The sequence below is a fragment of the Misgurnus anguillicaudatus genome, chromosome 17 (genome assembly GCF_027580225.2).
Source record: "Misgurnus anguillicaudatus chromosome 17, ASM2758022v2, whole genome shotgun sequence".
NCBI classification, from domain to species: domain Eukaryota; kingdom Metazoa; phylum Chordata; class Actinopteri; order Cypriniformes; family Cobitidae; genus Misgurnus; species Misgurnus anguillicaudatus.
The window spans coordinates 85,702-112,234 of record NC_073353.2 but is presented as its reverse complement, the minus strand read 5'-3'; the positions used below and the strand labels follow the sequence as shown (position 1 = coordinate 112,234).

The 26,533-nt window shown below is 37.6% G+C and overlaps 1 protein-coding gene across 2 annotated transcripts in view; it reads left to right on the top strand.

Annotated features, from left to right (window-relative positions):
• Positions 1–26,533, top strand: part of crfb1 (cytokine receptor family member b1) — an 83,246-nt gene that overhangs the window by 43,053 nt on the left and 13,660 nt on the right. The window contains exons 3-7 of one of the 2 annotated variants that reach the window (XM_055214426.2): positions 1,053–1,173; positions 8,434–8,606; positions 19,281–19,438; positions 22,970–23,126; positions 24,644–24,765. In XM_055214426.2, the coding sequence (XP_055070401.1) occupies positions 1,053–1,173; positions 8,434–8,606; positions 19,281–19,438; positions 22,970–23,126; positions 24,644–24,765 (731 nt within the window). The remainder of the gene's footprint in view (positions 1–1,052; positions 1,174–8,433; positions 8,607–19,280; positions 19,439–22,969; positions 23,127–24,643; positions 24,766–26,533) is intronic. The other variant, XM_055214428.2, reaches the window with a different exon arrangement.

Below are 26,533 nucleotides of genomic sequence, written 5' to 3'. Positions count from 1 at the left end.
ATTCCATTTACCCTGGGTGTCGAATGACCCGAGGTTACGTTAAGAAGTTTATCCAAAGGTTCTTCAGGGCAGAGTGGGGTGACCAGATGAGATTGGCTGAAATTCGGGAGGGGGGGCGGGGCAAACGTAACCGGGGGGGGGGGGGGGGGGTAATTCAATAAGTTTTATTTATTAATTTTATTTAATAATAAAAGACAATGAATTTCAAACAGAATCAATCACATCACTTTATACAATAATAGTTACTGAACTAATCATATTTTTATTAATATAAGTACATATGCATATAAATTTATATAATACATATAGAAGTATTTTTTTAACAAAGTGCCTTGCCTGCCCTCGACCAATCTGACTCCTTCACGCGACTGACTGTCACTGCCTGCACTTTCAACTGTCCTCGCGGTTGCTGCAACTTTCGCTCTCTTAATCAACTTTATAAAACAAAAAGGTCCTATTGTCTTTGTGCATATAGATGAATAAGATACATTAATAGAAACAATACGACGTCACCATAACTGCTGCAGCACAATGAGAGCCTACAGTATAAAAACAAGATGCTACAGCCAATGAGAAGCCAGCGGCGGCTGGCTGCAGCCAATGGGCAGCCGGCGGGGACTGGCTGCAGGATGCCTTAACCTCCTCGCTCATGTTTTATCAGACAACTACTACACAAGATTTTGCTTTAGTATAATTTTCGGGGAAATTAAAGCGGGATTCGGATTAAGATTTAGCTTCAGTATGATTTTCGGGACAATTAGAGCAGGATTCGGGATTCGGGACAGCAGCTTAGATTTCGGGACTGTCCCGAATTTTTCGGGACGTCTGGTCACCCTAGGGCAGAGAGTATAGGCTAAGTACAGTTCTTTATTATTGTTATGTTTAACTGTTGTTAACGTGTATTTAATGTATAAATATGTAAAATGTATTTATTTTAATTATGTGATTATGTTAATGATGGATATATAGATGTATTATAGTTTTTGACCATTCTAAACACATAAAAAGTATTTTATCTAAAGTTAATTTTAATTTTGGTTGTCTCCATTTAGTGATCTCTGCAATCCCTGCTCCAGATAACTTCACAATATTGTCGGTCAACTTCAAACACATTCTAAAATGGACCCCTGGAATTAATTCTTCTCCACAGACTGTTTTCAATATAGAGCAGAGGTAAGGGTTCAAAACAATCTATGAAAACAATGTGTTTGGTACTGTATGTATAAACAAAATCTACAAGCAGACATGGCTAAAATCTGTCCATCAACATTCTTTTTGCATTAAAAAGCAGACAGTTGTTTTATACAAGGCAAATATGTTTAACACCATGCGTTATCGTCAAACTCTGTGATGGCATTTAGGAATGTGCACGAGTGGTCGAATATTTGATCAGCATAATAGAATAAATTATTAGAATAAATTACTCTAAATTGACAAAACAATACAATTTCAATGTAAATTTTACACGTAAGTCTGTAAAAGAGTGCAGGTGAAGTGAAAAAAACATTAAATGAGCATTAGCCTTAAACCTGCGGTGGCGCATTAAAAACAAACATAGTCTTTTTCCTATTTGAATTATTGCAGATCGAATTAGAGATCGACCAATATATCTGTTTCCCGATATTTCCCCGATATTTAAGCATTATCAGATGTCAGTTTTGTAATATCGGATTGACAGATAAATGCTGCCATCTTGTGGCCGTTTTGATAATTGCGTGCTGGACGCCACAGCATCTGAGGAGAAGAGCTAACAACAACAGCAGCTTGCACAGCAAATATGAAGGCGGAGCCTTCATTAAAAGGACTTTGAGTATACTAACTTTGCTTTAATTAATCAACTTAGTTAATATAACAGCCATTAATGCACATACAGTGAGGAAAATAAGTATTTGAACACCCTGCTATTTTGCAAATTCTCCCACTTAGAAATCATGGAGGGGTCTGAAATTGTCATCGTAGGTGCATGTCCACTGTGAGAGACATCTAAAATCACAATGTATGATTGTTTAAGTATTTATTTGTATGATACAGCTGCACATAAGTATTTGAACACCTGTCTATCAGCTAGAATTCTGACCCTCAAATACCCGTTTGCCTTTAAAATGTCCACCTTCACTCCATTTATTATCCAAAATTAGATGCATCTGTTTGAGGTCGTTAGCTGCATAAAGACACCTGTCCACCCCATACAATCAGTAAGAATCCAACTACTAACATGGCCAAGACCAAATAGCTGTCCAAAGACATTAGAGACAAAATTGTACACCTCCACAAGGTTGGCATGGGCTACTGGGAAATTGCCAAGCAGCTTGGGGAAAAAGGTCCACTGTTGGAGCAATCATTAGAAAATGGAAGAAGCTAAACATGACTGTCAATTTCCCTCGGACTGGGGCTCCATGCAAGATCTTACCTCGTGGGGTCTCAATGATCCTAAGGAAGGTGAGAAATCAGCCCAGAATTACACGGGAGGAGCTGGTCAATGGCCTGAAAAGAGCTGGGACCACTGTTTCCAAGGTTACTGTTGGTAATACACTAAAACGTCATGGTTTGAAATCTTGCATGGCACGGAAGGTTCCCCTGCTTTAACCAGCACATGTCCAGACCCGTCTTAAGTTTGCCAAAGACCATTTGGATGATCCAGAGGAGTCATGGGAGAAAGTCATGCGGTCAGATGAGACCAAAATAGAACTTTTTGGTCATAATTCCACTAAACGTGTTTGGAGGAAGAAGAATGATGAGTACCATCCCAAGAATACCATCCCTACTGTGAAGCATGGGGTTGGTAGCATCATGCTTTGGGGGTGTTTTTCTGCACATGGGACAGGGCGACTGCACTGTATTAAGGAGAGGATGACCGGGGCCATGTATTGCGAGATTTTGGGGAACAACCCAGGATGTCCGCGGGGTCACAGAAATGCCGGCATATTTGTTAAACTCATATGTGTGGCGCCACAAGAACCAAGAGGCAGATAACATCCAAATCCCGTCATAAGAATCATAAGAGGAGACTGCTTCCGAAATGCACTTGCTGGACTTGTCATCCACCTGTCGGTTCTTGCAGTTGCATTTGAGCGTGTTCACAAAAACGTAACATTTGTACATATATTTAAGCACCTGAGTTTAAAAACAAGTGATTTTAAGCCATTCACGAACAACATTGCTAAATGCGCCAGCTGTTTCTGTGTCAGAGGAGCACGCAAGCCGCGCATTCACTTCTCATTGAGCTTGTGTTGTGAGTATTTTTGCCGCTTTATTAACACATATGCCTCAAAAATCCCGTCTTTGCAAGTATCCTCATATAAACACGACCATTTAGGTCTTGGGAGAAAGTAAACAGCAGAAACATTGCCCATAAAATAGCACATCAGCGCTGCCTCTATTTGTTGATAAAGGTACCGTCTTTCAAGTTTTAACTGTCACTATGGTTACAGACATCCTGTGCGACTTGTACATGAGTTTGAATCGAGTTACTCGTTCAGGGTTTATATTCATACATAACGTTACTGTATTAGAGCTGTGACTGTAAGCTGTTGTGTGAACAGAACAGACCCTGGATTATTCGTTTATGTGTACTGAATAATATGATATGAAAAAGTTGTATTTGTTCACATTAGTAAATGCATTATATAACATGAACAAACAATGAAAAATGTAGAGTATATTTAAGCCTAAATTAAATCTTGTTTATGTCATTACAGTAATTGACGGTAGTTCATGCTGCATTCACTAATGTTTCAACTTTGATTAAAACATTTTTAGTACATGCTAAAATAAATAAATTCACAATTAATAAATAATTAATTAAAGATTCATTAAAGGAGACTTCAATATGGAATATATGGCAAAAAAAATCTCCCCTTAAAATGCTATTGGTCTCGCCTACATAAAGTGTTATGTAAAGGAATGTGACTTTGCCTGAAAAACTTTTCAGTCAGAAGATTTTTTTTCATTTTAATCCATGTCTGTTTTTTTTGTATGTTATATATGTCAAAGTCTGTGTAAATAATAGAAAGGTCGCTGATTAACACTTGCAATTCAGTGTCGTGATGGTTTTAAAAAATATTCTGAAGGTAGTTAAAAAGGTATTAAAAAGTAGTAAATTTAACTTAAGGATTGCTGTATATACCCTGCAACCTCCTTCCCTCAGTTAGAGCATTGAATATGGCTTGAGGGTGGGTCATCCAACATGACAATGACCAGAAGCACACAGCCAGGATAACCAAGGAGTGGCTCTGTAGGAATCACATAAAGGTTCTGGTGTGGCCCAGCCAGTCTACAGTCCTAAACTCAGTAGAGAATCTTTGGAGGGAGCTCAAACTCTGTGTTTCTCAGTGACAGGCCAGAAACCTAACTGATCTAGAGAAGATCTGTGTGGAGGAGTGGACCAAAATCCCTCCTGTGTTTCCCACAGATCTGAAATTTACTTGTGGTGGTAGCTCGTGAAAAGGGCAATCATTATATCCACCGACAAAAAATGGTCTACTATACATGTGACAAAGAACTAATAATGTGTGACACAACACAATACTTTGATTTATTAAACATTCATATTAATTTCACATTATAGTTCATTAATCTAACCACCCCAAACGTTCTTTGCCATAAACAAAGCTGACACTGTTTGTTAAAGCACCACGAAAACACTTTTTATGTTTTTGCACTGATATATGAAGCAATTTGATGACCCCTTTTATCAAACTCAATTATATACAATACTATGTACAGTATATTTATAGACAGTGCAGGTCTATAGATTATAAATGTTACTGATGTTATGTTAATAATTTCTATTAGTTAGGCACTTTTACTGCTTCTGCTTTCTATTTCTCTTTTGCCGATTAAAAAAGCTTAATCCACTCATTATTTCAGATTTAAAAGTCTACTTGCTGTCTCGATGACAGACTTTACATTACAGCTTTGCGTTTTTTGTATCCTGAGTCAGCTAGAGCTTTGCTCATTCAGTATTAGCACTGCTTTTTGCTAGATTTTAGTAAAGATATGGTCTATTAATTGTAAGATTATAAAAAAATGGGATAAAGAAAAAATGAAGCGGCGCGTGTTCGTGACAAGAGCCAGCTGTTATCGCCAAAGAAACCGGAGGCACGCTGAAACAGCACTCGAGCTTTGCGCTAGCGGCCGTTCTCCGATCGACTCGGGTTTTACACACAATATTAATCAGACTTGGGACCCGAAGTAATGAACTAGGACCGACCCGGACCCGACTGACCATTTAAAATATAAACCCGGAACCGTACGGGTCCCGCGTCCTCAGTGAAGAAAGACCTCTAATGGAAAAACTTTGCTCAAGTTCAGAAACATGAAAGGATACAATGTGACACTGAGGTTTGCGTCGCACCCAATTCATTGAGAAACAGAGAGCACGTGAACGGACACTCAACGGGAGAGACACAACGTGCTTGCACGCAAAATGAAGCCAACTTGGATGCTATAAACACATATGCACATAAGCATATGCAACCATTTTGGTCGCAGTGTAGTTCCCTGGCTGCTCAGTTACCTCAGTATGTGCTGCAGTTGATCCAGTTGGATGATGAGTTTATGACGCGTGCATCATCTTCACGGTCACCCGGCCCCCACCTTTCTATCTCTCGCGCGCGCTCTCTCTCTCTCTCGCTCTCTCCAAAACACGGGTCATCCAGTCGAGTTCAGAAAATACGGAAATTCGTAAAGTGATTTTTTTTACCTGGGCGGGTCGCAATTTACCTGGGCGCACCGCCCAAGTAGAGCCTATGTATGGGAAACACTGAAAACTACAGGAAATGTTTGACCTCTGTAATTGCAAACAAAGGCTACTGTACCCAATATTAACATTGACTTTCTCAGGCTTTCAAATACTTATTAGCAGCTGTATCATACAAATAAATAGTAAAAAATCATACATTGTGATTTTTTTTAGATTATGTCTCTCAATTGATGACAATTTCAGACCCCTCCATTATTTCTAAGTTGCAGAACTTGCAAAATAGCAGGGTGTTCAAATACTTATTTTCCTCACTGTATGAGATATGTTATAAATGCCTGATATGCAATGTATGCAGCTTGGCTAAGAAATAGAGACAAACTCACAGTCACGCAAAAATCACGTTCATATTGATGTTCAATGACTGCGTTGAAAGCTGAAGCACAGCCACCACATGCAGCTAACCATTAACAAGATTTACCATAAGTTATATTAATATTTACCAGATAAACATTATTTTGCTAAAACATCTAAATAAATGTCTGTGGATATTAATTAATTATTTATTACCTCCGTGAGTTGTCACAGTTTGATACAGTTAATGCATAAGCATAGATAAACAGCGCTTTGTTAACAGCCATACTATAACAACAAAATATTAATTATGAAATACCAGTTAAGAAATTCAGTAACATATAAGCTGTTTTATTTGTTACTTTCCTTACAATGTATTATTCCAGTTATAATATTTATTAAATTAAAACATCTTCAGACCCTTATTTATTACATTTATTTATTACAAAATCAGCTCACCCACTAGAGTATGGAGTATTTGTTATGATCGCTGAATGTATTTTATTGAGTTTCAACATTAAACATTATTACGTCTTCCTTTGCACTTTTTTTTCTTAAATTCTTACAAAAAATTAACAAATAAACACACATTTATTTGGGATTGCATAAGCGACCGATCACACAGAACATGATTTTAACAGCTAGTCTTCAGAAAAGAGCAGTGCGCTGGGTTTTTTATGTTGCTAGGCAACCACCGAGTCAGCTGCCCTATCAGTCAAGTATTAGGGGCTGGACACACCAAAACTTTTAAATGCGGCTGAAAACGCCTTGAGGACGCCGAATACCAGCTGTTTTTCAGCTGAGTGCCAGCTCTCTTCAGCTGAGCGCTTTGGTAGCTGTGATACTTCAGCTGTGAGCCGGTTGGTTGCTGTGGTAATGTCCCGCCCCTCCTCCACTGTGATTGGGCGGCCGTGTGAGAACTGACATTAACGAGCGCAGCTTTTCTCCCAAAGTTGAATCTCTTTCAACTCTGGACGCTCAGCGCCGAGCGCGGAAAAAACCCGCTAGCTGCTGGCTTATTTGAAAAACGCCGAGCTTCCATTGGAAACAATTGAAAACATGCGCCGGCCGCGGGCGTAAAAGCGTTGGTGTGCACGCCCCCTTATAGTAAGTGCTCTTTGGTTTGCTGTTAACTGTAGAAACTTTAGAAAGAGGATGCTTGCTTTGACCTTGATTAAGGGTGAGAGGTGCACAAACACACAGGAGACAGTGAGTGACCGCAGTCTCATGTGGGATGCTCTGATCAGGATTTTTGCAGCCGATACCGATCACCGATTTGTAATCTTCATCATCGGCCGATACCGATTCCAATACCGATTTTTTTAAAGCTGATATGCAAGCTCTTTGATGACTGTAACTGTTACAATCTTTCTAAATAAAATAATACCACAGATGTTGCCTTTGTTATATTACTTGCAGTAATTAGGTATATTATTGTTTTAATAGAGACTCAAATAAATAAGCACAACAAATATTTATTCTGCAAAGAGAAATTTAATATGGCTTTAAAAAGGGTTATGTCTCCTAAAAGTACTGAAAATAAAACACTTCACAGACTTTACTGTATTAATTAAATATACACGCATTCGTATGAAGTATAAAAATTCTTTAGTCAAGAGCAGAGAGTGATTTTATTGAGAGATGAATTAGGTTACTGCAGCTTTAAGACGTGAGAGAGAGATCGCTCTGTTCACGTGCACTGATGACAGGCTGCTGTGTGTGTGGGCGGCGGCTGAACGCAGACAAGCAGCTGTGAGGAAAATAAAAGTTTAAACGCTCAAAACTTTAAGACGCATGCAAATAAGAAACTTTTGGAGCATTCCTAAGCCACTGTAAACTTCTGTCACCACAACGGAAGGTCTGCCTGTCCCTTCATTTGATTAGACAATGTAAAAAAATGTGAATGAAGTTGGGCAATTTTCTGCTCAGAGTTGACATTTTTCAACTTCAGGCACTCAGAGTGCTCTTGCAAAATCAGCAAAATGCTCCCTGCCCATAGAAAACAATTCTAAAAAGGTGCCTCTCACTGCCATAAAAGCATTCTGTGTGATCCTGCTCTGAGAGTGCGTAAATGTTGAGAGAGGTTTTAATTTTGGGTAAACTCTTTATTTGCATGAGCAGTTTAGTATGCTGGATAGTCCAGTTGTTATTTTTTTGCAAAGTTAAAGCAAAAATTCCACATTTGTGGAAAGCTCATACAGATACCCCCAAGATTCCCAAGAGTCTTCAGAAGTAAATATTTTTCTGTGAAGTTTAATTTAAAAAATGTATGCCTTTTTATATTCAACAAATACTGTAAATTGTAAAAATCACAATTTGTCTTCAACATTTTCTATTTTGATTATATTTAACCAACCTTTTATTTAATATTTTCACAGGTGCAGTTCTAAAAAACAGCAAATAGTCCTGCTATCAAAAATAAGAAATACAACAGTAGATGTCTCAAAATCATTAGAAGACATCTACGAATCATGTATTTTCATTATCTGGGCATCACTTGACAACATGAATTCATCAAGAGTTAAAAAATGGATTACACCATATGAAGACAGTAAGTCATGCTTAAAAATCTGGAGGTTGTTAGTGAAATGAAGCTAGTTGACAGTAGGGCTGTCACTTTTTATTCGATATTCGAATATGCATTTGAACATGACGTGACATATCCGTATTCGAACTATAAATAAACCATCCGGTTTTTAAAATGCCATGTTTAGCGCATTTTTTACAGTAACACCTCGTAATAGGAAGAAGGCTGAGAGTGAGACCGACGGCAACTGTGCGCAAGAGAGGGAATCAAATTGGACCAACATGAACCTAATGTGCATGTCAAGATAGAATTATAGTTCTATATAAAATGACATTATTATTTATATTGTTAAATATTATAGCAGAATAAAAAGCTGTTGTTAATACGTTCACAATCCATTATGAAATTATTAGCATGTATGAAGATAATTTCATCATGTTTACAATGCAATGTAAACTTTATATTAAACTACAACAGCATTTGTCTTGTAAACGGATTTTAAATGATCATGTGCTGACTGTCGCGCGTCACATAGAGGGTTTTCACCGACGTCACGTTCTGGGCGGTAACCCGGATGCGTGGCCATTGTGGAGGCACTCGGTGTAAAGAACTGAGCGGAGTACAATGGATTATTGTGCGCTTTGGATACTTTAAGTGAATGAAGACATATCTAAACAGCAGAAAATGTGTCCAAGATGCACTTGGACCACAAGAAAAGGCACGATATGTCGAGAAATTACAATTTATAGGGGGTGCAGATCCCTACGAGGTAGCTCCCTCTTCTTGGATTCGTGACGACCCGGCGATTCTTCCTTATCCCGATATAGTCAAATACCTGGTTTTCATGCCGAGCCCATGTGTCAATGTCTGCTTTATTTATATAGCAAATTTAAAATAGCCAGTGTACTGCTTTTCCGTAAAATAAGCACACAGTAAAACAATAAAAGCAATAATTGTTTTTACTATTTACTATTAAAAAATATTATTAGGCTATTACAATAGAAAAGTTGTTATGAGCAATTAAGCACACTGGCATTGCAGCACAAATTTTTGTTGTGTTAAAGTACATTTTGTGCATACACTAAAAGTATACTTTTAAAAAAGTACATATTAAATAGTCTTTAAAAAAAGCACTTGTTTTATACTTTATGTACTTTAATTATATTTCTACAAATTTTCCTGAGCTTTGCCAACCACAAGCGCCTCCTTTGATAATTTCTTGCATTCCTTTCCCTGGTTTTTAATAACTTTTGGAAGTAGATAAAATTCCAAATGTTTTTCTCGATCTGTCCTGTTGGTACAACCTAAAACACGGCAATAATTAACCATTTTCCTTGACGACGTTCGGGATATACAGTCGTGGCCAAAAATATTAGCACCCTTGGTAAATATGATCAAATAAGGCTGTGAAGATTCGTCTGCATTGTTGGTCCTTTTGATTTTTCATTAAAAAGGTTCACGGGAATGTGTTGTTTTATTGGATAGTAGGAATTTGGAATGGGGGGAAATATGATTATGAAATGGATGTTTTTCTCTAATGCACATTGTCCAAAATTATTAGCACCCTTTTATTCAATACTTTTTAAAACCTCCATTTGCCAGTTTAACAGGTCTAAATTTTCTCCTATAATGCCTGATGAGGTAAGAAATCACCTAAAAAGAGATCAGAGACCATTCCTTCATCCAGAATCACTCCAGACCTTTTAGATTCCCAGCTACATGTTGGTGCTTCTCCTCTTCAGTTCACTCCTCTCATTTTCTGTGGGGTTCAGGTCAGAAGAGTGGAATGGCTTTAGCAGAAGCTTGGTTTTGAGCTCAGTGACCCATTTTTGTGTTGTTTTTTAGGTTTGTGTTTTGGTTATTGTACAGTTAGAGGATCCAAACATGACCCATTATAAGAATTCTAACAGAGCCAGTCACTTACAGATTTTTTATCTGTTGGTATTTGATAGAATCCATGATGCCATGTATTTTACCAAGATGTCCAGAACCTCCAGCAGAAATATAGGCCCACAACATAAAAAACACAGCAGTATATTTCATTGTACACATGGGGTACTTTTTTTCTCTCTGTGTTTACCAAACCCATCTTGAGTGTTTGCTGCTAAAAGCTCATTTTTTAGTTTCATCTGACCATAGAAGCCATTCCCATTTAAAGTTCCAGTCATGACTGATAACTGAATATGCTTTAGTTTGTTTTTGAATGAGCTAGGATAATTTTTCTTGTAACCCTCCCAAACAACATGTGTTGATGTAGGTTCTGTTTGACAATTTTTTTAAAAGGTTTTCTGAACCAGAGGCTCAACAATTTTCTGCAATTCTTCAGCTGGGCCCTAGGAGAGTCTTTAGCTACTCAAACTCTCCTTCTCACCGCACATTAGGACCATATAGGCATAGGTCCTCTTTCAGGCAGTTTTGTAACATTTTCTGATGGTTGGAAATTCTTCATTATTGCCCTGATGAAGGAAATGGTCATTTTCACTGCTCTAGCTCTTTTCTTAAAGCCACTTCACCAATTTGTGAAGATCAATTATCACATCAGAAATATATTCTTTGGTTTTTCTCATTGTGATGGATGATTAAGGGAATTTAGGATTCATTTCCCCCTCCTCTTTATATTTTTGTAAAACAGAAGCCAGAGCTGAATGATTTTGTGTTTACAATTATTTTGGAGTTCTGAAAATTGTGAAAATGAATGGGAATATACTTCAGAGATATTTTACCAATAAGAATTTCTAGGGGTGCTAATAATTGTGTCCAACGAGTATTTGAGAAAAACATTAATTTCATAATGATATTTCCCCTCCATTTTAAATTCCTATTATCCAATGAAAGGATACATTTTTGTGAATTTTTTAAATAAAAAATAACAATGCAGATGAATTTTTTACAGCCTTATTTGATCATATTTACCAAGGGTGCTAATATTTTTGGCCATGACTGTACATCAGTGCCTGTGCTCTATTGTGATGCGGAGTGCCTCCAATATGGCGACTTCCGCTCTGATGACGTGTCATGAAAACCCTCTATAGATGACAGAGTCAAGTGAGCTCTGCTTAACTCATCGGTAAGTTTTATTTCATCTCAACTATCAAATGGCTTGTGCTCTCTATCATTAAAAACGGTCAAGCAAACAGCACGCGCAGAGATAATGCACTTGTCAATGACGGCTCACAAATGCGCAAGATAGTCTATGTATATGTGCTTGTTGTCAATGAGATTTCTTCTCACAAACAGGCTCAAGTGCGGGCTATGTGTGCTTGTCAAAGAAGGGCATTATATCCGCGGAATTCAGCTGAGTTTTCCGCCGAAATCTGCGGGCGTGGATTTCGTTTGGGCTTGGCTATATGCCTTACTCCTGCTGCTGTTTAAATTGTCACCTGTTCTGAGTCGTTTTTATTCAGAAGTTGATAACCTGCTGTTTCAAACATGAGTAATGCAGACAGCCCTGTTTATGACTGTCACTGTTATTAAATTGAATCACCATTACGTTTTACAGGAGGCACCTAGATATTCAAATATATTCGGATTCATTGCATGATATTCGATATCCGTTCGAATGTGATTTTTCTCAAAAGTGACAGCCCTAGTTTACAGTTTGCACTAGGGCTGTCAAAATAAAAGTGTACATTTCAAACATTAAGCGAATTTAGCAAAAAATAGGTGTTTCTGGATGCAAACGCGCCATGATGATGACATAGCTGAAGCGGTTTCTTTTTCTTAAAGTTGCCCTTCCTCTGTCGTTTTTATTGTTTTATACTGTTGTCTGAGGTCTACTCATGATGTTTGCATGGTTTTTTACATCCAAAAACATCAAAAGCAATAAGTAATAGGCCATTTTGTACCCTGGTTTTGAGGCTGGTTAGAGAAATTATCCGTTTTAATGGGCGGGCTGCATTGACGACTTGGAAGTAAATGCCCACTGCTATGATTGGATAACAGTTTTTTGTTCAAACTAACTTTCAATTTAATCTCATGTGTAATCAGTTTAATTTAAGTGAGTGTCTTAAGACACAGTGTCTTTCTCACACACACATATTTTATCATAAACCCTTTTGACACACACACACACACGCGTGTCTTTTATCGTAAACCCACACACACGTGTCTTTTATCGTAAACCCTTTCGATGCGCGTGTAGCAGCGCACGCACGCACAAACGTCTTTTACATAAACCCTTTCGACGCGCGTGTAACGAATGCACAAACACACACATGTGTCTTTTATCACATTCAATGCGTGTGCATCATGAATTTGCGTGAATCGTGTCCCTCTGAAGAGAAGTCCCGGCCGCAACTGATGGTGACACATAATAGTACTAAAGTGTTTTACTCACACACATGCATGTCTTTTATCATAAACCCTTTCAACGTGTGTGCAGCATGAATTCGCGTCCCTCGGAAGAGAAAACACCGGCCGCCACAGTGACACATTGGACTAAAGTGTTTTACTCACATAAGCTGCGCAATTCTGCCAGGATCCAATATTGATGAGGAGCATTGCTTTTTAATCGCAGTCTCTCTTCAAATCCAGCATTCTTCTGAACATCCAAACATGTAGCAACTGTTATGTTTAGCCATCCTTGATGTAAGTTGTTATGAAAACTAACTCAACTACACGTATTATGTGGGCGCGGTCTCAAGTTGAAGAGCTCATGAATAGTAATGACCTTGATCAGTTCCACGTCACACTGAGCTTTTCTAACTGACCTGATTTCTCAGCTTATTTCTTTTCAGTGGTTAGAGCTGACAGAGGAGGTGGAAGTTAATTTTCACATTCACGACACAACACAAACACATATGGACCTAACACATATCAAAAAATACAAGTAAAAACGGTTTTATGTAAAAAGGGCCTCTTTAACCTTTTTTTGGCTTGGCTTATGAAGCGATCAGGTTTTTGGAGTTATTAAAGTGTGCAAGCACAGGTTGTGATATTTTGGTCTTATTTTCAATGTAAAGCAGTTGGATTTGTTTCTGTTTACTATGGGCTTGTTCTTGTTTCCTCTGTTTTTCATGCAAGATCTGTTAACATGGGTTAAGTGAAATCGTTGTACTTACTTTCCCTGTGATTTTATGTCCCTGATGCATGTTTTAAACAGTTATTTCAATGAAAATGCGGTGCTTTTGGTGGGCTTAGAAGACATCTGAAAGTAATATAACTTAACACTGAATGGTAAAACAAAACAAAAAACCAAACCTGGGTCCGTTTCAGAAAGGTGGTTAAGTGAAAACTCTGAGTATGTTAACCCTGAAATGAGGGAAGCTCTGAGTTTTCAGTTTCAAAAAGTACCGCAAGAGCGAGTTGAGGAATCACACGTATAGGTCTAATTTCGAATCGCTCTCGCGGTACTTTGACATCATCCGTCTGTCGATTCTTGCAGCGCCGCATAAAGTCACATAATGTAATCTTGGAAGCGTTCAGAGTAGCAGTCACATGTAAACATAGGTCACACTTTTGACGTAGGTGCGAGCTCTGGCACATACTCTGTGATGTTGCCTGCTTAAACATCCGTTTGTCTCAGTTTACATGCAACTGTGCAACCGAAGATTCTCAAGATCTCCACTCTGGCCGGAGTTTTTAGAAACAATCGATTTCAGAGGTGAGTTCTCCGTTTGCGTGTAAACGAGGGGCACAAAAGAAGGTAAATCTCTCAGTTTTTAAAAATAACCATGTACGTGTAAACAGGGCCTTATACTCAGAGTCTGTTTCTGGGGTAACTTACTCTGTGAACCTAACCTGGTCGGGAGCAGGTTTTATCCTGTAAACTCTGAGTTTCTTGTGGTCTCCTCCCCTTTTTTAAAGGAGTAGCGGTGTTTAATCTTGTTAATTGCTTTAATACATTCATTCATTGCGCATATTTTTATTATGTACACTGTAAAATATTTTTAGCTGTCTTTAAGTTATAATTAAATTGCCAGTGCAAACCATTTTAACTTACTACTGAGCGGAATTATTATTTTTTGCAGTCATTTTAGATATATAAATATCCTTACATGGCTAATATCAGTCTTTGTGGCCGTACTCTTACATCTGAACAGTTGCATTTACATTTCTTATGAATCTATGAATCATCATCATCGCTGGCCTAGTGGATAGTGCTGTGCGCAGTGGTTTGGGCTGACGTACTCTCGGCGATCTGAGTTTGAATACCGCCTTGGGGTGTTTCTGTTTTATTCATGACAAGTTTGTAGCCTTTTATGCCCAAGTATTATGTCTAATTTCATTTTTAGCTGAGCTGCTGTCATCTTTTTGTCCATGAGATTACATCTGCATGAAAAATAATATAATAACGTACAATCCTCAGTTTATTTATCTCTGATATTTTAACCGTGATGAAAAATTAAAATGTATGCATTTTCTAGAGTAGCAATTTACAACAACTTTTTTCTTTAAATTATATGCTTGTAGTAACACTTTCAGTTTTAGTAGTAAAAACGATTAAGATCTTTTTGTCACGTGATGTTGCCATGGTAAATCGTAATATCGGAGCTCCATTGATGACGGATTTTCATAATGGTTGTGCACGCGCTTAACTCTTAGTCAACCTAGAGTCGATTGAACTAACTCAGATCAGCTATTCTGTAACAGAAAACTCAGAGTTTCCTATCTCAGAGTAAGTAAACTCAGAGTTCAAGTTTTAACTCCGAGTTGGTTGAACCTACTTATTGAAACGGGCCCCTGGTAATCCACATACAAACAACGACTGATACAGGACAACTGAAACACTGGGCTTATATACACTGAAGGGATAACAAGACACACTTGGGAACAATCAGCACACAGACCAATGAATAACAGAACTACACAGAACTACAAACATGGCAAACAGAGACATAACTACAAAATAAGAGCACGGGACAGGGATAAACAGAATACAACAATACAATACTTTTTTATATGATTTCAAAATTTGAATACAATTATTTAAAAACGAAATTCGAATAATTTTTTTCTGCCATTTTGACAGCCTTAGTTTGTTTTGTTCTCTTTTTTGATTAATATGTGAAGAGCTCAGATGCAAAAGCCACTAAATGCCACTTCTGGATTGTAATTTAACTAGGGCTGTCAATCGATTAAAGTATTTTATCAAGATTAATCTCATGATTGTCATGTGTTAAAGGAAAACATCACCATTTTTTTTATATTTTCTTTCTTCAACAGACAAATTAATACATCCCTTTCTTTTCTCAATGCGTGCACTTATTTGCTTCCATTTAGCCTAGCCTACCACTATTCATTCATTAGGATCCAAACAGGGATGAATTTAAAAGCCGTCAGTAAAAGTCAGTAAATGGATACAAATGATAACTATAATGTATGGCGGAAAGCACTTAGTTTGTAGCACTTCAACCTCCGGTGCAGTAACATCATCTGCTTAAATCCTGCAGCACCACAGAGCAGCAGTCACATACACTCACCTAAACTAATACTGTGTTTGACCCCCCTTCCGCCTTTAGAACTGCCTTAATTCTACGTGGCATTGATTCAACAAGGTGCTGAAAGCATTCTTTAGAAATGTTGGCCCATATTCAAGCTTTGTGACATGGTGCAATATCCTGCTGGAAGTAGCCATCAGAGGATGGCAGTGAAGCTTCCCCTCTGTAGATCTGCTTTTACTTTTCAGGCATACTTTGGCAAAGTGATTGTCAGTTCCACAGAGTCTACATGTTTTGCCATATGCTGGACAGTAATCCAGACCTCTTGAATGCACATTACCACAGTATCAGCACCACAGTATCAGCATGTCTTGCTTGTGTCGAAGAGTCTTGGTGAATTACTCTGCATCCGGTGGTTAGGCCTGAATGGTTTCCTAGCAACAGTGTGAAACCGTTTCGGCTGCAGTTGGCATGCATGCTGCGTCCATCGCTCTCATATGCTTAGCGGTCTGTTCAGCTGTGCGACACATCTCAATGGCTGTGAGCAGCGTTCATTTTTTTTTCACTTAACAACCTGCGTCTGGTTCCTTCATTTATAATGCCCAGTACAATTTTGTCAAGAATCATTTCATCCTTTAATGCACCATAATCACAAGTCATTGCTTTTCTCTCAATCTTGTCACAAAATTGTCTATGGACTCCCCTTCCTCCTGTTTACAACAGCCGAACACGTACCTCTCATAAATGACATTTCTGGCAGGTTTGAGTATGCTTCCAATGCATCTAGGATGATTTTAATGTCTCTCTGTTGTTCAGCTGTGAGATTCAGATTGTGTCTGTAAACATGTCTGCATTCAGATCCCATCACACTTCTCAATGTAGCAGCTTGTACTTCCCTGGGATTTTCATCCAGGCCAGTGACCAGCGCATAATCCTCGAACTTGGCTCTGAATAAGTGCCAGTTAGCGCTCCAGTCTCCGTTCATGTTCATCGGTAATGGCGAAGGTATATTAGCCGGTACGCCGCTGGACTGGCGAAGCGTGGCCGCAGCATTATCAGCGTCCATAATCGCTAAACTCCTTAGGTCGAAATCAGCAAACACAACGTACTAGGCATCTTCTGACACCATGTTTATGCAGCAGTATGAGCATAAAATAAAAGGCAGACACGAGAGTGTAACTCAGCAAACTGTATTGCCAAGAGAGCAGCCAAACTAGCCACAAGTCAGCAACCAGGAATGAGCAATCAACTGTCGATCGCATGATCCATTACATACTGTAACAATCTTTGCCCGTCGGGTTCGTGCTTCATTTTTAACATTTTACACGGGCTCGGGCTTGAGCTCCGGCTTTGCGAGGTAAATGAGCAGTCAATGCTGTTGGATGCACTAACTTATCAAGCGCAGGACCGCGCTAAAGCCATACAGTGGATTTAATAATTTTCCTCAACAAAAACATGTAGCCTAATCTTGGTGAGTAAAGGTTTTTCAATGTATAACAAAATATTAATTGAGTCATAATTAATACATAATTAAGACAGAGGATATAGACTTATGTTGGCATTGATGGAGAGAAGTGCCGAAGCAAATCCCGCGGAGCCTTTATCTTAATTTTGTTATTGCCAAATACCCATCTTAATTCAGAATGTATTATCTTAATTTAATTTGTTAAGAAATAATTGTTTTTATTGGCATGTTGGCCTATTTATAGTGTATTGCATAGGGCTATATAGAATGAGATGTTATGATGTTACAGATTTCATTTCATTTATTGGTTTATTTAACAGGGACAATGCAGTAAACATTGCTACACTTCCAAGCAGCCGATGCTCTACATATAGGCTTCTAGCCAAAGGCTAATTTGCAGCCCCAGTCCCCAGATGACTTTTTTTATTTCTTTGTTTCAACTTTCAATTGGCGTGTAGCCTAGTTAGTCATAAATAAATAACACATTCTTGACAAAAGCTGTGTGCGTGCGCACATTTAAATAATGTCGGGCTGTAAACAGGTTCGGGCTTTTAAAAAGCTGTCAATGCAAATGTACTTTCGGGTTCAGGCTGTATTCTGTCGGGCTCCGGTCATTTCGGGCCTAACTTTTAAGGCCCGATTACAGCTCTAAGACCAAGGATCAAGCAGAAATTGCATGTTGCGTTAAACACACGCATGTTTTGATCATCACACTTGAATCTGATCAAAATCCTTCAGAAAAATGTAATTCTCCCAGCTTTTTGCTCAAAATTTTGTATTTTTAAAGGGGTCATAGCGTGAAAATCTGACTTTTTCCATGTTTAAGTGCTATAAATGGGTCCCCAGTGCTTCTATCAACCTAGAAAATGTAAGAAAGACAACCGAGTAACTTTGTTTGGATATGTCATTTTCTGCAAGCATGTGAAAAATTAGGTCGTTCAGATTTTGCCTGTTTTGTGAGGTAGGTAGCAAGGCGAATTAAAATAATACCGCCCCCTTTTTCTGCACTATCCAACCACAGCACCGCCATCCAGCGCAGAGAGAAAGAGAGAAAGAAAAAATACTTGATAGCATAATTGAGTTTCAGTTACAACAAACCACCATCATTGTGATCAGTGTTTGCATTTCATTTGCTCATTTGCATTTTAAACTACACATCCAAAACGGCACACTTTTGCTCAGGCCTACAAATTAGCCTTTTTAACATGCTGTAATTAATTATCTGTGGAGTATTTTGAGCTAAAACTTCACATACGCACTCTGGGGACACCAAAGATTTATTTTACATCTTAAAAAAATCTCATAATATGACCCCTTTAAAGAAACCTATATATTTGAGAGGTTAGGGTTAGAAATGAAGGTAGGATGAAACTTTGTTTTTTGAAAGCAGATGTTCTTTTCTTTTATTTGATTACTGTATGTTTATATATTTAAAGAACATTTTCTGCAAGGCAAACTTTTGAGAAAGTCATAATAATTGCTGGTGCTGGCTGGCAACTTTTTTAAAATGCTTGTGTGGAAAGAGTTAATAATATTGGTGGGGTTATTAACGCAGCCGTAAAATTAACAACCCTAAATTTAACCCATGCTTGGTTGTTTCAACCCAAAATGCTGGGTCGTTTTAACCCATTGTTGGGTCAAATATAAACATTTTCTGGGTTAATTTCAACCCAGCTGCTGTGCTTGTCCCTTTTTGACCCAACCCATACTTTCGCGTTAAATCCATTTAATCACAGCCTCAGGCCACTCAGAAAGGTATAATCTGTTAAATGCCAGCAAACCTTTTCAGCGAAGATATGATCCAGTAAGTATTGGCCCTTTAAAACTGGTTTTTGTTTTGTTTTGTTTTTTTAGCGGTTATAGGTCCACCCTTGGTAGTTCTGTCTAGTTGTGGAGACTGTCTGAAAATCAACATCTCACTACCCAGAGGAGCAGGAAAAGAAAATCAGCTTGATCAGTTTTATAATTCTGTGTCATTCAATATAAGTTGGAAGAAGGCAGAAGAGAAGAAGGTAAAAATGACTGGGAAATAAGTGTTCTGACTAGTGGCTTAAAGAGAATAATGATCAAATGTATAGAGGTAATGTGTTGCTATTTTAATATTTAATTAGTTTACACAAAACATATTTTTGTGATGTGTGAACAGGATTCACTGGCTCTGTGACAGTCTTAAATAAACACACAGTTTAGTAACTGTTGTGCTTTGAAACATACATTTTGTATAATTTTAACAACCCATCCATTGTGAACAAATTCTGTGCTGATATGATCAGGTATGGCAATTAAATAATCTTAAAACCTGCGCCAATTTACCATCCCTACCTCACTATAAGAAATAAATGGACAAATGTATTATATACCATACCAGCTGGTAACAAAATGTACTTTACTTAAAGAGCATTTAAATAAAATAAAAAATTTTCACGGGGTCCAGAGATTTGTTGAAAATAAATAAGTAAATATTTAATCAATTCAGACTTTTGGATATGCATATTAAAGATATTAAATTATTTTTAGATAAAAAAAAATCTATAGGGCTTTTCACACTGAACTTAACCCTGGGTTGTCTTCGTTCTAAACGCCGCTTTTAACCCTAGGTTAAGGATCGTTTCACCCTTGTAATTTAGAAGTGTGGTTATCCCCGAAATTAACCCAGGTTTATGAAACCCTGCTCAGACACAGGGTTAGCCCTGCTTTTGTGGGGGATTAACCCCACATTGCAGTGCCAAACGCAAGGAGTGTGAAATAAAGCAGGGTTATTCAATTCAATTCAATTTTATTTATATAGCGCTTTTCACAAGTGTTAATTGTTGCAAAGCAGCTTTACATGAGAAGATGTAGAGGAGAACACAGAAATTCAATAGATAATATAAGAAGTAGAGAAAGCGGTTAAACCGTACAAGCGAGCATATTAATAATGTAACGTATACTGTAAAGTGCTAAGTTAAGCCAAAGTTGGCTGACTCTCCCTGGGATTAAAAACCCTCTAGGAAAAAAAACCCAATGGGAAAAAGTCCTAGAAGGACAAAAACCCTTGGGAGGAATTAATATATATTTTTATATATATAGAAACGGTAGGGATAGGAGGCGGGTAAGCGAATTAAACTGGTTTAGCCGGTGGTCGTTGGTCGGGCATCGGCTGGTCATCACGTTGAAGGACAGCCAGTGGATCAGTGATGCAATGATCTTCACAGCAACCGGAACTGGGTCTGTTTGTCTCATGGTCCTCGTGGTTGAGGACGAGACAGGGAGAGAAAAACAGAATTCTATTAGCGTAGGGGCCGTTCGCATGCAATGCAAGTGTCAAACATTATAGTGGTTCAAGTCGGCTCGGTTCCAGACAGGCTAACTATTGCGGCATAAGTATATTACCCATATGAGGTATGTGAGTGCTTTGTTCTGGACAAACTAACTACTGCGGGAAATGTACATTTACTGGACATTTTATGTGAATGCTTTGTTAAAGAAGAATGTCTTAAGTTTAGATTTAAATTGATCGACTGTGTCTGATACTCGAACAGTATTTGGTAAATCATTCCAGAGCTCAGGGGCTAAGTAGGAAAAGGATCTATCTATAATCTTGTGACCCCAATTAAATACAGCTGAAGCAGCTAATCAATGTTTTCAGGGTTGCTTGATAATTACAGACAGGTGTGTAGGAGCAAAGTTGGAGACACCTGACCTAGAGTTTTATGGAAACAGATTTCTGCCTAAACCCTTTCAATTTAAAGAGCCAGTAAGATGCCAATTTTAAGCATCCTATCACTGTTTATGGGGTAGTTTCCCGGACAGGGATTAGCTTAAGCCAGGACTAGATCTTAGTTGAATTAGGAAATATAACTAGTTTTAACAAACATGCCTTACTAAAAGCATTACATGTGTGCATTTTTAAGGCAAAACAAAGGCCACTGATGTATTTTAAGATATGTCAGAGCAAGTTGTTGTCAGTTTGGACAGCTCTTACATTTATTTTAGTCTAGGACTAGTCCTATAAGTCCCGGACAACAGGTTTAAATGCATGCAAGGTCAAAAAATGTCATTTTATCAAAATATACATTTAAAATTTAAATTAATTTTTCAGATATCCCCAAACGATTCGTGTGAAGTCATTCACCAACTCAGTCTTCCTAAACCCCACCTTTCAGTAGCCTACTCTGCTCTGATTGGTCAACTGACACAGTCTCCGCACAGATCAGTGGCACAGACCAACAATAGTGCAACATGTATTGACCTAGTGCTAACATGATTTACTGAGAAGACATTATCCACATCAATACATATCATTCATCATTAATCCAAGCAATAAAAACGATGATAGAAACTAACAATTTTACACTCATTTAAATATTTATGTAAGCTAACTGAACCATAGCAAATCTTTAAGTGAGCATGCATTAACCGCATGCTAACGTGCCTCTTTGACAGTAAATTTAGAGTTTAAACAACAACATCAATACACATCATCCAGGTTATAAAAACGACGACAGACATTAACATTTTTACACTTATTTGAGCAAGTATGAAACTGAAAACACAGCGTGATATGATGAGGCAGGAGATTCAATCCATATGACGACTTGTTTCAGCGATTCAGAGTCGACTCCCTACTTTAGAAGCCAATAACTTAATCGAGCACTTTTGGATTCAACTACTTTGCACATTGTTTACATTGATGGACAGCTACATGACACACTGCAATACAGATCAGTTTCGATTTTGGATCTGTGTGGCTCTTTAAATTGCATAAATTATAGACAAGTTTCATTTAACATAATTGAATTATTTTTATGGCATATTTTTAAAAATATATATTTTCAAAGAGCGAATTTTTGGTTCTGAATGTTGAGACTGTTAATAGTCAGTTTAAAAAAATACAACTTCATTTTTATAAGATAAAGAGGAAATTCAGAACACCAAATTCAATTTTCTGAAATTCAAAACGCAGAAATTCAGATGGTAAAGAAAGTGGCTCAGAGGTCATGCTTCCGGGTTGCAAAGGGAAGAGTAGTAAATTTTGGGAAAGTCGAATGGACAGCTCCATACAGACAAATGCTAATATGCTTTGACTTTGTTCTGTTATCACTCCAGGAAATTAAATTAAGTTTGAAACTTGCATTTGTGCAAATGTATCTTTCAGTTATCTTGTCCATTAAGAGAAAACGTTCCCTGTCAATGGAGAAATCTGTCTTCATAGGGATTAGGCATGCACTGTGTAAAACGTCAGATTATGAATACACAGGGTTACCTCTTAACCCCTGGTTAAATATGAACAGTGTGAAATGTGAAACATACTGTAGCCCAGGATGGTTTAGAATAACCTGGGGTTAACTATTTGCAGTGTGAAAAGCCCTTATGTGGGGACCATAGGTTGGACCATTTTAAATACAATAATCTACTAACAACAAACAACATACATACAACAACAATCACAATTTTAAGTGTTAGAAAACAAAGTTACTTTGCTTAATTGATTTTATTTACTGCATATGTAATGTCTCATTAACTGAAATTCTGACATTTATATTGTTGTCCTGTACATTTAGGCAAAACATGTCACATCAGATGGAGATTATGTTCTACAGAATCTACAGTCTGGTGAAAAGTACTGTGTTAGAGTAGTTCCTATAATAAATTCCAATCGCAACACTCAGTCCTCAGATTGGCAGTGTGAATACACTAGCAGAGAAGCACAAAGAGAAGGTAAGAAATATTACATTGATTTGCATTGATAAAATGTCTTCGTTAGCAAGATGATGAATATTGCCTTAAAGGTTTTTTGTTGTTTATATGTCTATGTGGTGTTTTATCACAAACTATGTGGAAATTTATCATTCAACACCATTGCTGAGTTTTTTCCCATAAAATTAGAGTTTATCAAAAACTCATTACCCATTCCCGTGGTTTGAAATCGTCTTGGTTTTCTATGTCACAAATGTAACCAATTACATCAACACAGTTGAACGAGTGGATCAGTAAAGGAAGCAAGCAAAGGAAACGAGGATGCACAAATAAGAATGGAGTGTCAGTTACGTTAGACTTGAAGGAGTGTAGTAAGATGAGGCAAGTTATTCATGTATACGCCTCTATGATTTCCACAATGCGGAAAACGCGAACAGAATCACAGAATCCAAATGCACGAAAATTTTTCCTTTTGTGTAATGTTGGACGCGCATGCAGGTTTCGTCAAAGCCTGGAACACAGCAGACAAAATAGGTACAGTATACTGTACTTTCTTCCAGTGTCCGCACAGCTTTTAAAGTATATTTACAGGACATTCACAAATTCAGGAAAGCTGAGAAAAACAGCAGATCCACCACTGAAGTTACTGTATTAGTGTGTGACTGTGCATTCCCGCAGCAACGCAAAGCTCTTGAAATCTATTTATCAGCGTATATAGCTCGCATAAGAAAAACAACGCGTGATCACTGAACTGAAATTATTTCTTGTGTAATGCTCGGGATACATTGCACAATTTTTTGCTGTCCCAGACGAAAGATTTTCATTGTAAAACCATGGTGACAGTGCGCTAACGTGTGACGCAGCTGGCAAAGCTTCCGTGTCATCATCGTACAGTCTACATGCTTGTCGTATCAGAGTTTAAACGATCCATGTCACACAGTGTGATAAGGTAATGATCTTATAGGAGTGCAAAAATCCTGCAGTGTATTCCGGGCTTTAGTGAACATAAACAGCTGGACGTTTTGAAATTTAAGGCAGTCTGTATTGGGTCTTAAGGTGACAGTAGCCTGCTGCTTTCTATGTCAGAAATGCTCATTACACACCAAAAATGAAAATCACTCACTACTATTACCTGAACAAATTTTGCAGTTGTACATTTAACTCATACAGTGAGTGCCTTTAAATTTGAGAGGAATAAAGGTTTGTCATTTATCATGATAATTATCAATAGCGACTGATCTGGAAAAAAATCATGATATTTTTTGCCCATTTCGCCCAGCCCTACCTGTAATGCTTCAATAGGTATTTGCATTTCACTGTTACAGTGACTCCACGTTATCGAGTTCGCTTTAGTTTAAAATATAACACTGTCACAGTACGTCGGACACACCACACTGGTTCAGTACTTCAGGCTTTACAACAGTTGTCAAGTTTAAAACACTGCTACACTATGCCGAACGATCACAAGTAGATTTGGAGAACTTTATATGTAAAAATGTTTGAAGATGTATGTGAATTTGTATTTTCTCTCTCTGCAGTGTTATACTTGGTGAGTTGGTCATTGGGAGCTGTTTCGTTTGGATTAGGTGTGCTGGTGCTAGCAGGCATTCTGTTTTACATTGGATGTCTGTATAAGCTCAAGACACTTCCTGAAGCACTGGTAAATCCTCATTAGATTTTGGTCATACTGCCCACCCCTAATAGATATCACGAACGATAGGATTAATTTTATATCATGATAATGATTTGCATCACTGTAAAGTTTTAATAAGGTTTATAAGGTTTATTAAAATCTTTAATACCGTTGAATTTTTATAATTCTTGTTACCAATATCAATCAAAAAAATGTATACAAGCATAAAAAGAAGACTAAAAACAAACAAAACTAAAGCTCACTGAAACAGTCTGTGAACACTCTAGAAAAGTGATTTTAGTCAAGAGCAGTAAAATTTTCTCTCAACGCTGTTTGATTATGATGAATGACAGATCAGGCCGTGTTTATGAGGATACTTGCAAAGACGGGCATTTTGATGCATATATATGTGTATTTAATGCCAATAAAGTGGCAAAAATCTTAACGAGCTTAATGAGCAGCGGATGCGTGGCTTGAACGTATGGGGAGCCAATTCTGCCATATTCATAAATAAATAAATACATAAATAAATATACAAGGAAATGTAAAAAAACAAAAATACAGAAATAAATAAAGAAATATATATACATGGAAATGTAAAAAAACAAAAATAAATGAGTATTTATATCTGTATTTCTTTATTTATGTATAATTGTATTTTTTCACACTATTATTTATTTATTTATTCATTTATTTATACATTTATTTATTTTTACTTTTATTTATTTTCACATTTATTTATGTATAAATGTATTTATGTCTACACGTATTTATTTATACATTTATATATTTCTATATATATTTATTTCCACATTTATTTATTTATACATTTATTTATTTATTCTTTTCTTCGTCTGTATGCTAATGAGGGGGGCGTGTTTTACCTCAGACTTAACAATCGATCTCTGAGTGCCAGTGCTGAAGCTTTGAGGCCACAGTGACACCTGGTGGTGTGAAAAGCGAACAAAGTTGCACATGGAGTGAATGACTTGGAGATGTGTAATATCCAAAACCTTATTTCAAGTTTTAAATCATTTTGTGTCACCATAACTGTGTATATATAGGGTCACTATTAGAGCCCGACCGATTTATCGTTTTGCCGATTTTATCGGCCGATATGAGCATGTCGCAGATATATCTGTATCGGCGTATAAGCCGCAGATATGAAGCCGATATGAACATTAAAACATTAAATGCTTTTGAAAGATGTAAGTACTTGTTTGGCCAGCAGAGCGCACCCTATTGGTTGCTAATGGCGACCCAGGTCACTCACTGGAGTGACACCAGCCAATCCCCCACCCCTTTCACTTCAGTCAGTTCAGGTGGTGGCAGTCACGCAGTTTCTTTACAACATTATACACCTGGTATTAAGATGCACTTTGGTCGATTGGATTATGAGTGTGCGAGAGAGACACATTCCTGTTTACATTTGGTGTTTTTAATCCGTCGCTTTTGTCCACTTGTGAGTTGTTTAAAACGCAAGCGGAAGAAATGACGCGAGGCGGAGAAAGGACGCGCTTAAACTGACGCGCAGTCTGTGGGAGTACAGCTGCTTGTGTTGTTAATTTAGCGAGGGTGTAGACGCTTTAGTTTTATAAAAGTTTAAAGTCCCGACAGAACACTGTGGGTTTGTGTTATAAAAACGTTGTGCAGTACATTAAACATAAGCCTACATCATTATATTGTCAGTAAGTCAAGCATTGTCGTCTGAACGGTAAGTTTCTATTTAATTTGTGAAGTATAACTTACTGTAAAGCTAATAAACAATGACTTTATAAGTTTCTATTTTTTAAAA